General features: G+C 35.5%; 1 protein-coding gene across 1 annotated transcript in view; it reads right to left on the bottom strand.

Moving 5' to 3' along the window:
- Window positions 1-9,468, bottom strand: part of wol (Dolichyl-phosphate beta-glucosyltransferase wollknaeuel) — a 34,724-nt gene extending 25,256 nt beyond the window's left edge. Inside the window, 2 exon segments of the mRNA XM_089099406.1 lie at window positions 8,224-8,432; window positions 9,279-9,468. Of these exon segments, the coding sequence (XP_088955532.1) occupies window positions 8,224-8,432; window positions 9,279-9,468 (399 nt within the window).
- Between the last annotated feature and the right edge of the window lie 3,237 nt (window positions 9,469-12,705).

The following is a 12,705-nucleotide window of genomic DNA, read 5'->3' as shown; positions in this document are numbered from 1 at the left end:
TGACAACGAATCCTGAAGCAATGGAAGTACAGACACTGTGGAAAGAGAGAAGAAGCAAGATTGATGATTTTGAAGTTGGTGTTATTTTTTTCAGGTTTTTTTGTGCTCTGACCCATGGCGTGATGGCGGTCATTTTTCTTAGGAGGGAGTTATTGGGACCATTGACTCCTTTTGTTGCAGAAAAATGTCCTTTTTATAAAATTAACTTTATTTATGTTAAATATCTAAATCCCGGAAAAGCTTTTATTGTGATGTCTGAAGAATCCACTAATTAGCGAGTGTCTGAAAAAGCCAGTTGAGCGATGACTCATACAGCTTAAATTTGGAGCTTGAAAAGCTTCAAAGGATGCTGGGAGTCGGCCATTCATCGCCTTTGGTCAGAGATGTGCGCGCAAGCGCGCGTCTTAAAGTGTATTCGTGAAGTGTAAGATTTTTGTCTTTAGTTCCGTTTTGAGTTCTTTTGTAGCGTGTCTTGAATATAGTAAGAATTTTTATACTAAATACTCTTTTAACTTTTCAGCCTAGGTCGAGTCTAAAGAGATAGTTAGAAATATTATCGGTAACCCTTGGCCTTAAAAGTGGCACTGGGACTATTCGATCACGCTAGTAGACACAAAACCGTTGGAGTAACCGCGGAAATCCCACTATTTTGGGCCGACGAGGGATTCTCCCCCTCCAGTAAGTGGCATACCAACCTCTTTGCACCATTTTTGCCTTTAAAAGTGGTGACCCCCGTAACCCCCTCCTCCAATAGGTACCCTATCAAGGTGGTATCCAGAGGGGGGGGGTAGGGAAGTATTATATTTAAATGATAATATTTTTTTGTTTTTATTGAAAGTAGTTTTGTTTTTATTGAATTGTTTTTATTGAAAGTAGGGATGCCAAAAAGTATTTTTTTTTAAATTTAAAGCAGAGACGGATCTTGTAGAGCATTATATGGCTGCTTTAAAAAAAACACAAAAGGGAATGCGAAGGGAGGTGAGAGAAGAATATGAAAGTTTGGTTGCTACTAATAGCTACTAGGTGGAGTATCCTATGAAAGTGTACTGTCAAGAGAAAGTAACTTTGTAAATTTAAGCTGTGATTTGAGAAAGACTGATGAAAAAATTAATGTTTGTGGTCAACATTGATCGCGCCAGTGGCGCGCCACCAACACTTCACCGACGGCGCGTCGCCGCTGCTGTTTTTGGCCCCACCGCCACCGGTCTTCCCTCATAGGCGCAGCGCTGGGGTCTAGTTCGCACAATGTATTTTTCCTTTCTAGACCAGGGCACTTCGTATCGAAGGAGTTGTCGTAGAAACTTCGGAAAGGGCTCATTCGATTGGAAATTGAAATGGCTACTGCCCTTTTTAATAGTCAAAAGTAATTGGAAGGCAACTAACCTTCCACGGCCACCATTTTCCCAAACACATCCAATCAAAATTTTTAGATAGCCATTTTGTTCAACATAGTTGATTTCCAGATAGAAATTATATTTTTGAGGAGGAAACTCCCCCCACAACCCTCAGGGAAAGGGTTGTAAGTTATGCACTGGGGTCATATAAGTTTTTATTGAAAGTTTTGTCATAAAAACTTAAAAAAGGGCTCATTCGATTGGAAATTCAAAGGGCTATTTCCCTTTTTAATAATCGAAAGTGATTGGAGGGCAACTAATCCCCCTCTCACGCCTACTTTTTCCCCAAACATGTCCAATAAAAATTTTTAGATAGCCATTTTGTTGAAAGTTTGGAAATTAGGTCTTTAAGGATGACAACCCCCACCCCCCCCTACAACCCTCAGGGCAAGGGTTTTAAGTTATGCCCAGGGGGCATATAATATTTTTTATAGAAAGCGTGTCATAGAAACTTCAAAAAAGGGCTCATTCGATCGGAATTGAAATGGCTAGTGCCCTTTTTAGTAGTCGAAAGTAATTGGAGGGCAACTAACCCCCCTATCACGCCCACCATTTCCCCAAACCCATACAATCAAATTTTGAGATAGCCATTTTCTTCAACGTAGTTGAAAGTTCTGGAAATTAGGACTTTGAGGATGACAACCCCCCGAAACCTTCAGGGCTAGGGTTGTAAGTTAAACCCTGGGGGCATATAAGGTTTTTTATAGAAAGTGTTTTCTTAGAAACTTCAAAAAGGACTAATTCGATTGGAAATTCAAAGGGCTAGTGGCCATTTCAATAGTCGAAAGTGATTGGAGGGCAACTAACCCCCCTCTCAATCCCACATTTTCCCAGACACATCCAATCAAAATTTTGAGAGAGACATTTTGTTCAAAGTAGTTGAAAGTAGTTCAAAGTAGTTGAAAGGAAATTATGTCTTTGAGGATGAAACTCCCCCTACAGCCCTCAGGACAAGTGTTGTAATTTATGCCCTGGGGCATATAAGTTTTTTTTTTGTAGAAAGCGTTGTTGTAAAACATCAAAAAGTGCTCACTCGATTGAAAATTGAAAGGACTAGTGCCCTTTTTAATAGTTGAAAGTAATTGGAGGGCAACTAACCCCCGTCTCACGCCCACCCTTCCCCAAACACATACAATCAAAATTTTGAGATATTCATTTTGTTCAACGTAGTTAAAAATTCTAGAGATTAGGTCTTTGAGGATGATGACCCCTAACCCCACACCCCACAGGGCAAGGGTTGTAAGCACACAAGGTTTTATAGAGAGCGTTGTAATAGAAACTTCGAAGGGCTAGTGCCCTTTTTAATAGTCTAAAGTGATTGGAGGAGAACTAACACCCCTCCGATGCCCACTATTTCCCAAAAAAAACAACCAATAAAAATTTTGAGATAGCCACTTTGTTCAACGTAGTTGAAAAGTCCAGAAATTAGGTCTTTGAGGATGATATTCCCCCCACAGCTCCAGCGCATGGGTTATAAGTTATGCCCTGGGGGCATACAAGGTTTTATAGAAAGCGTTGCCGTAAAAGCTTCAAGAAGGGCTCATTCGATTGAAAATTGAAAGAACTAGTGCTCTGTTTAATAGTCGAAAGTGATTGGAGGGCAACTAACATCCCTCTCATGCCCACCATTTCCCCAAACACATCCAATCAAAATTTTGAGATAGATATTTTGTTCAACGTAGTTTAAAGTTCTCAAAATTAGGTTTTTGCCAGCGTTTTATGCCTTTGAGGATGACACTCCCCCCACAGCTCCAGCGCAAGATTTGTAAGTTATGCCCTGGGGGCATATAAGGTTTTATAGAAAGCGTTGCCGTAAAAGCTTCAAGAAGGGCTCATTCGATTGAAAATTGAAAGAACTAGTGCTTTGTTTAATAGTCGAAAGTGATTTGAGGGCAACTAACACCCTTCTCAAGCCTACCATTTCCCCAAACACATCCAATCAAAATTTTGAGATAGATATTTTGTTCAACGCAGTTGAAAGTTCTCGAAATTAGGTCTTTGCCAGCGTTGTCGTAGAAACTTCAAAAAGGAGTCATTCAATTGGGAATTGAGAGGGCTAGTGCCCTTAATAATAGTCAAAAGCGATCGGAGGACGAATTCCCCCCCCCTGCCAATCATTTCCCAAAACACTTCCGATCAACATTCTGATATATCCATTTTCTTCAATGTAGTGAAGGGTCCATAAATTATGTGTTTGAGTATAACTACCCCCCACAGCCCTCCGGACTAAGGTTGTTAGTTATGCCCTGGGGGCAAATGTCTTATACAAGGTGTTGTCGTAAAAAATTCAAAAAGGACTCTTTAGATTGGGAATTGAGAGGTCTATTGCCCTTTTTAACAGTCCAAAGTAATCGGAGGGAAGATCCCCCCCATTATTTCCCCAAACATTTCTGATCAACATTTTGATATGGCCATTTTGTTTGACGTTGTTGAAAGATCTGGAAACTATGTTTTTGAGGATGAGAACCTTCCCCCCATAGCCCTCAGGACAAGGATCTTAAGTTATGCCCTTGGGACATATAAGGTTCTTATAGGAAGTGTTGTCTCAAAAGCTTGCAAAAGGGCTCCTTCGATTAAAAATTCAGATGAATAGTGCGTGTTTAATTTATCGAAAGTGACCAGCATGCGAATTGCCCTCTTCACATCTGTCCTTTCCACAATCGTTTCCAATCAAAATTTTGATATAGCAATTTTGTTAAGCCTATCAGAAAGGTCTGGAAGTTATGTCTTTGAGGATAAAAATCCCCCCAGCCCTCAGGGCAAGGGTTGTAAGTTATGCCCTGGGGACATAAAGTTTTTTTTTATAGAAAGCGTGGTCATATAACTTTCGAAGGGGGCTGATTGCATTGGTAATCAGACACTCAAGTGGTCTTTTTAAGTCAAAGTGATCAGAGGGAGCTACCTCTAAACACACATCGTGTTGTCCCGAAATGCGTCTAATAGAAATTTTGGGATAGCCATTCTATTCAAAAGAGTCTAAATATCATATGACAAAGCTTTTGGGGTTGAAACAACCCAAGAGATTAGGGGCAAGGGTTGTAAGTTATGCCAGGGGGGTATTGAAACAACCCAAGAGATTAGCGGGGGTTGAAACAACCCAAGAGATTAGGGGCAAGGGTTGTAAGTTATGCCAGGGGGGTATTTAAGGTTTTTATGGAAGGAATGGTTGTTTAACTTCAGAAGAGGCTCAGTCTTTCTCCCTGAAAAAGACTATGTCAACATAAAACAAACAGAAATTAATCAAAAAAACTTTTTTCACGAATTAAATTTTTTTTAAAAAAGCAAAGAACTCCATTATACCAAAAATAGAATAAAATAATCTACCAAGCATACAACTACCACAAATCAGTATCAATAAATAAATGAAACCCAAAACAAACAGAAATTAAAATATGTCAAACTCAAAACGAGCAGAAATTAATCTGAGTAGGTTTCTAAGCCCTATACTGTCTAAAAGCCAGAATATAATTTGTACTTTACTGAAAAAAATTCTTTTAAATGTTTTCACTTTTATAACTTTAATGAATCAAAATTATTCAAGATTTTAAGGAATAAATATCAGCTTATGTATATTAAACTGACAATGCACATTTTTTTCAGTAGACTCATTTGAATTTTTTTCATAACCCTATTGTAACCCAATTTCATAACCCTATTGTATCAATCCTGAAACTTTATATCCCTGTATTTCTCACAATAAAGTTCTTAGTAATTAGCGAAATATCTTTTTGTGACGACATACCCAAAATAGTTCTGAAAAGCATCATTAAATCAATAGTAATTTGTTTAAGAAACAAGGACAATGAAAGTTAAATATAATTGTTTGAATAGGTTAAATGGAAACATATATGATCAAATATGTCTTAAAAATTGAGCAAAGTCAGGAATACAATTCTTAATGAAAATAGACCTAATGCTGTTATGCTGCTTTGATAGTAGTTGCCATCGAATTAAGAAAACGAAACCAAACAAAATCAAACATGGGTTACAAATCAGCAAAAAATAAGCTAAAAAGACATAGCACCAAATAGCTTCAGAAGGTGTAGCTTTAATTTTTAAAGAGGAAAAGTATTGTCAAATTTATTAGCCCATTACTTTTGCTTATTTGTTTTGGCGGTCCACCGTGGCAACACTGGCAAAATGTGACCCCGCCCTAAAAAGACTTCATAATTTTGAAAACAAGCAAAAGAAAATTTTAGCGCTGTTTTCAGGTATAAATAGACCTAAAATGGGTCCAGGGGGAAATTGTTTGTATTTTGATGTCCTCGGTACTTCGCGTTAAGACATTGGTACACAAACACACAGGCTATTATAACTGAGCTCTTCATCAGAAATGAAATAATATCCTATGAAACTCAAAGCTAAACTGAACCAACCATTCTTTAGATGTTTCCTAGCTCCATATTATTCTCTTCCAACCAACATATTCCACACAATCAACAACCAATACAATACTTTCCCAACGTATTCTGTTGACTTTTGGGTTTTATAGTTTTCACCACGACTTGGGTACAAATTAAATAAAAAAAAAACAAGGTTTTTTTAAACTAAAAGTAAGGAGCAACATTAAAACTCAAAACGAACAGAAATTATTCCGTATACGAAGGGATTACCCCTCTTCAATACCTTGCTCTTCACGCTTAAGTTCTTAAAATTTTTAAAAAAGCTTCCTATTCTAATTAAACGGCCCTTGTATTTCAAGAGTCGTACTTAAACAATTGGAACAAACAATCAAACTTTACCGCAAAGAGCAGGGTATAGAGAAGGGGGGAGGGCTAACCCTCCATATACGGAATAATTTTTGTTCGTTTTGAGTTTTAAGGTTCCTCCTTACTTTCAGTTAAATAAACTTTTTTTTTTAATTTCTGATCGTTTTTCAAATAATGCCGATGAATTTTGTTCACCGTCCATGAAAAATTCCCACCCTCCCCCCTCACGAGAAACTCCTTCCACTGGAAATTTTCACGTGGGGTAAATTTCCACACACGTAAAATACACTCCCCTCCGTAAAATTCCGACCAGACAGTTCCATCCTCACTGAAAATCCCCCCTCCCCACTGAAAATTTCTTGCAGACAATCCAGCCTGAAAAATTCTCCTTACCATACTTTCATTTGAAAAAGACTTTAATTTCTAATCATTTTCTCGGTCACTCCGGAAATCCCCTCACTCAATATACACTCAATTTAATTTTCATCCCGAGTAGTTCTCTCCTAATAATTACTCGGGATTTTTCCATTGTTTTTTTTTCCAGCGTTGTAAAAGTTCTCCTGAAATTTCTACCTCCTCAAATTTCTAAATTATTCAAAAGGACAAATCTAGATTTTCTACCAGAAACAATTTTAAATCAGAGAAAAGGATTGATGACTTTACCAAAAAAAAAAAAAAAAAAAAAAAAAGAAGACGTAAGTTCATAGGTTTGAGCTACTAGTGATTTCTGGCGTTCTTTATTTATATCAGATTGGAGGCAGTTCTGCTTATCATAAACAATCTTTATTTGCATAAAGTATCGAATTTACTTATATTCAAAACATATTTCCGGAAAGAGTAAAATATTTAACCGCATTAGAATGTTCCTCCTTAATCGACAACAATTTTGGGCCTAAAATTTGAAGAGATCATTTGCTGTTGTAGATACAACTAACACACAATAAAACTACTTTCTCTATTGTGCTCCCTGGAATGCTATGATATGTCGGTGTATGAACACTGAGAAAAGTAAATTTGGCTTAATGTTTTGTTTCTTATATAGTTGCACATATATCCGGCCATAACGGATGCCATTGTCGTTTACATTGGGAGGGAGAGGTGTATGTCTGGGCATTAAAGTAAAAAGGATGTATTGTTTGCAATTATTTTTCAATAATCTCAGGAGAGATTAAGAGGGACTTAAGAGTGATACTAACGAATCTTAAGGAGAGGGAGAAACTGCTTGCAGATATAATTTCTTTTAAATTTGTTTGTACAATATTACATTGGAAACTCTGTAAGCTTTCAGCAGTTTCAACAAAAGAGGATGAGGTACCAGAATTCAGGTTGAACCCCTCAAAAGAAATACAAAAAACTATAAGTGAAATTTAATACAAATGCAAAGAATATGTCTCAAGACCCTTTTGAGGCTTAACAACACATTTACTGAACAAGTATAGAGTTATTGCCAGTTCCTACCTTATGAAGAAATGTTGCCTCAAGATAACTTGTTTTTGTTGTAATGGTCAACTAGCTATACAGTTGGCTATACTAGCTATACAACTAGCTATATTTAATTACCAAGACCAGCAGCGCATCATAAACTAGCTGATAGCGCAACAGATCTTTTGCTTGATGGTACGCTAATAATAAGAAAGGAACAGAACGTAAAAAAGATTTACCACCATCAGGGTACCTCCCTTTCCTCAATTTTTAAGCAATACGGAAACGTAAATCTTATAAAACACATATTTTAAAGAACACTTTAGGGAAATCTTAGAGGTATTATCGCTATTGCTAAATAAAAAAACAAAGAAAAAACAAGAAAAAAGACTTACTAGCCTCACACCACCCCCCTTTCCTCGATTTTTCACCAAGGTCAAAACGTATATCTTGTGAAACCCATATTTTAACGAACACTTAGTGGTATTATCGCTATTGCTAAATAAAAAAAACGAAGAAAAAGCAAGAAAAAAGACTTACTAGCCTCACAGCACCTCCCTTTCCTCGATTTTTCACCAAGGTCAAAACGCGTATCTTGTCAAACCCATACTTTAACGAACATTTTAGGGAAATCTTAGTGGTATTATCGCTATTCCTAAATTAAAAAAAACGAAGAAAAAGGAAGAAAAAAGACTTACTAGCCTCACACCACCTCCCTTTCCTCGATTTTTCACCAAGGTCAACACGCGTATCTTGTCGCACCCATATTTTGAGCAATACTGAAGGGAAACTTTAGTAGTATTATCACTGCTTCCATCATCCACAATAAGAATTTCAAAGGAGAAAGTAGTGTCTGACTTGGTCCGCTTTTCTAAATATTCTAGGCATTCCTTAAGCATCACAGGCACTAACAAGAAAAAGTTATATGAGCAAGCTTAGTAAAATATTTCTTAAGCTTGAATTGGCTGATATACACGGCCATCAAGAGGAGGGTACAGCGGGGGGATTCCCAGGGCCAAAGCATAAAAAAAATCAGTAAGGACTTGTTATTTATTTACTTTTTGAATGGAGGAATATACGTTACAAGCTTAATTGATAATTTGTCATTTGATGTACAATCAAAACATTACTTATTTCAGATTTTTTTTTCATGAAATACTAACTTTTGTAAATGTTAACAGAAATGTTAGTTTTTATCCACTAAATTAAAAATTAACAAAAACTGCTGTCAAAATAATTTGAGAAAATTTACTTCATAGCACATGATCAAAAAATGTATATGCAGAAGAGGACCAAAGAAATGTTCCATGCAGCTCTTCACTGATGCCCAGAGCCACTCCTATGACCCGTCACGTCACTTTAGATCAGTACCATATTACAGAAAAAGTTAGGTATGAAGGGGAGGGACACAAAAAAGTTTGTTACCATACCTGGTCTCAGCTCTTGACAAACCCCCATCCCTCCTCCAGAATAGGCTGCATGCAGCATCAAAAATTATAGCTTAAATATAATAGAAAAGAAGACACAAATGGGGGCACAAGAAAATGAGAGTAATGGGATGCGGAGAGAGAGAGAGACAGAGAGATTATTTAATTGTCTCAAAGGATCATCTCACTTAAATAGACATTCAAGTAAGTTAATTTCAATTAAATCAAAACCGTTTCAAAAGAATCATAATAATTAAATGAAAGCATGCATATATGACCCTTTGGTATAGGAATAGACATTCGTGGACTGAATTTTAAATACTTACGTCTTGCTTCTTCGTTATATGCAGGTACAATAACAGATAAGCTTTTGGTAGGAGGATCAAACAGAGACGGAAACTTTTCCTTCTTATTTGTCAATGGATCGGAATAAAAGTATTCATTTGGAAACCGCTCGATTTGAGCATATTTGGATGTCGTTTTAGTAATTGCCATGTAAACCTGTAAAAGAGACATACTGAAGTAAAAGTGTCAGACCAATTGGATAAAAGTAAAATATTAATTTGATTAATTTTTTCATCTAGATAATGCCACATATTATAATTCTAGAATGTAGTTGTTTTTCTTTAAAAAACAACAACATGTTTCTTAAAAATGTTTTTCTTTAATTAAAAAACAGAAAGAAAAAGTAATGTAGCTCAAAATGATAAGAACTCCGTGTTGTTTCCCTTTTTTTTTAATTTCTAGGCTTTACAGGAAATTGCGAGATATTGGGACAGGAAAATTAATTCAACGAACCAGAAAATTTGTTTTTGTAGTGAGAATTCAAAGTCATTATAACAAAGTTAAATAGTATTTTTTAGGTTTGTGTCAGCTAATTGAAAGCTTTCTAATGCTGCCATTTTTCAGTTATGGCAATACTATTATGAACAAACTGAAAATTTTTATTTCATGATTAAAAATGGTAACGCGAAGAAATACATGGTTTCCATCACCTTACGCTGGAGGTGTATATTCCTATTCGTACACGTCAGGTCAACACTTGTTTGATATGAAAGCATGGTTAAACACTAATTGAAAGTAGCTGCCTTGGAGTACGTTCCTTTGGCCAGGACTGAGATGCTTTTTGATAAGTCTGACGTTGTCTAACATAGCAGCTAATATCTCTGTTCATTCATGCTATCTTATATATTGATGTCTTCTTATATAGGCTACCATGCATAGATAGAAAACATTTTGCTAAGAATACTTTGATATGATTTACTGCTTTGTTTGTAAACCTGCTTAGTTTGATCAAATATGGTAGCCCTTCTTGTAACAAAAGTGGTTTCGGCAGCATATAATCAATCTACCTACCATCCTATCAATTATTTATCATCAGTCATACCATAACATCAATAATCTATAATTAAAATATTTTCAAAGCTTAGATCATCTATCATCAATCATCAAAATATTTTCAAAGCTTAGATCTGTTGGATGCAGTTTCTTGTATCTAAGTCAAATGATACACTATATGTTCTTCTATGCTAGTTTTGTTTTCTGATGCTTGGATAGCTTTTGCTCAGATATTTACTTATTTTTGTTCATACATTTCCTTTTATATCTTGTTTTCTGCAATAAGGATCTGGAATACAGAAACGCTTGATATGCTGAAGCTTCTATACCCTGTAGGCTGAATTTGTTGGAGACATAAATAACGAAAAAATTACATTTGCGAGGAAATTCTGATGGTATCCAAAAGCCATGCAAACCCTGGGAAAAGCCTCAGTCTTTTTACTATATGGAAGGAAATTAAACTAGTATTCTAGGAAAAAGCAAAAAAAAAAATAAAAAAAGGGATTTTGCTGATTGATCATTATTATTTGTCCCATTTTTTTCCATTTTATAGATGGGTAGGTCTTTCAAAACCAAATTGGCAGCTTAGATTCCAATAAAAGAAAATCGTTATTGTTATTTTGAGTGCATATTCGCGAAGTATAGAGATATTTTGCATAGCTTGTTGATTTATGCTCCAAAAAAGTAAAATACATAGAATTGCATAATAAACACAATGATAGAAAGCAACAAAATACACACAAGAAAAAATACTTACTAAAAACAAAACAAATGTGCAGATGCCGAGCAGGATTGGAAGCATGGCAATCTTGAAATATAAGCACCCAGATACCTGCAAACGTTTCTTCACAGATCCTAAAGGGCTTATACAGAAGCAAATGTTAGACCTAAAAGAAGCCTTAGAATTAATATGAGCTAGAACTATTATGCTGCCTCCTAGCTTGATCCTTGTTCATAAAGCTTTTTATTGGGTATTTTAGAATTAAAGATATAGAGATGCAATATGAATGTTTAGAGATGTGCGCCCGATTCTAAGTGAGAGGGAGCTAGCTTTTTTCTTCGGAATACTATGAAATTAAAAACATAGGGTTTTTAAGACTGCTTCCTATCTGGATTCTTGGATGAATTGAGAAGGTTGTAAACTTTAATATACACAAAATTTTTCCACATCCAGAAAGAAACACTTTTATTATTTTTACAATTTTTGTTGTTTTGTTTTTATGCAGCATTAATCGTTCTTTCATCATTATGAAGGGATACACACTGCCTTCAGGCAGTTCATAGCCAAGGCACGGTTTTAGCAGAAATAGTTACAGTTCTTTCCCTGTCTATTTGGCTATGTCAGGTATTCATGCTTATTAGAAACAAATCAAAATAGTTTCTCTTCTTTTCCAGAAAGAATCTTCTTGTCAGTGCATTTACATTCTGTTGCCAATATTTTCTTTCTGTCAGCACTGAATTTTGTACATACTTTTCTTCATAGCTCTATTTTGTTCTAATGGATTTTTGTGTTTTGAGGCATTCCTTAAATGACACTAAAGTAGGCGGTTTAGTTTAGGCTAGTTTATTTATTCTAATAAAGTAATTTTTAAGGCATTAGTACTTAGCTATTTAGGTCTTTCTATGTGGGAAGCTTTCTGTTCTTCTTGTGTTCCATTTTTATTCTTCCTACTGCCATGATGGCCAACCACTTGTTAGCTATTTTCTGTCCACTATATTACAGCACTGTTTTCTTATTCTCTGTTTTCTGCAATCATGAAACTTTCCTGATGTCAGTGATTCTGATTAGCATTTCAGTGCAACTCAGGGTAGCATTTCAGCACAACTTTTAGTGATTAGCATACTTGTTCGTTTTTTTTCAAACACAGTGTTATTTTAATTCTAAAATTTTAAATAAGTTTAAAAGATGTTTAAAATTATTTGCAATAGATATATAGTTAGTAGATTTTCCTCCTAAAACCAACCAATTTATCAATGTGAAAACCAAAACAAACTTAGGAGATATAATCCTACTAGCCACTTGACCAACTAGAAATTTATTACCTAAACAAAATAAAATTTCAAATAAGCTAATGAATTCGAGTCAATTTAAAACACTCTGAATTATGTCTTTTGATTTGTGTCATTTCATTTATTCCCAACAGGCGCACATGTGTGAAACAAGCTTATTTTGCCTTGCAATTTCAGTCCTTTCTAATTCTGCTTGAATCAAGCAATGTAAAAGGCTCATTAGCAAGCTTTAATCAATCCAAGTTATGAACACTTGGATGCAACTTAAATCACACATAATTAACAACTTTGCTACAAGCAAATTGGATAGCCTACAAGCAAGAACAGCATGATTTTTTTTAGCTTGAGGGTTTGGGGTCTTGAATTTCTTTGTCACTAGTCAAAATTAGCTTAGTGATCAAAATT

Source organism: Artemia sp. Qi Xiang Cuo, chromosome 13, assembly GCF_049724085.1.
Source record: "Artemia sp. Qi Xiang Cuo chromosome 13, ASM4972408v1, whole genome shotgun sequence".
Taxonomy (NCBI): Eukaryota; Metazoa; Arthropoda; class Branchiopoda; order Anostraca; family Artemiidae; genus Artemia; species Artemia sp. Qi Xiang Cuo.
The sequence above is the reverse complement of the archived record's forward strand: the minus strand, read 5'-3'. Positions and strand labels throughout refer to the sequence as shown.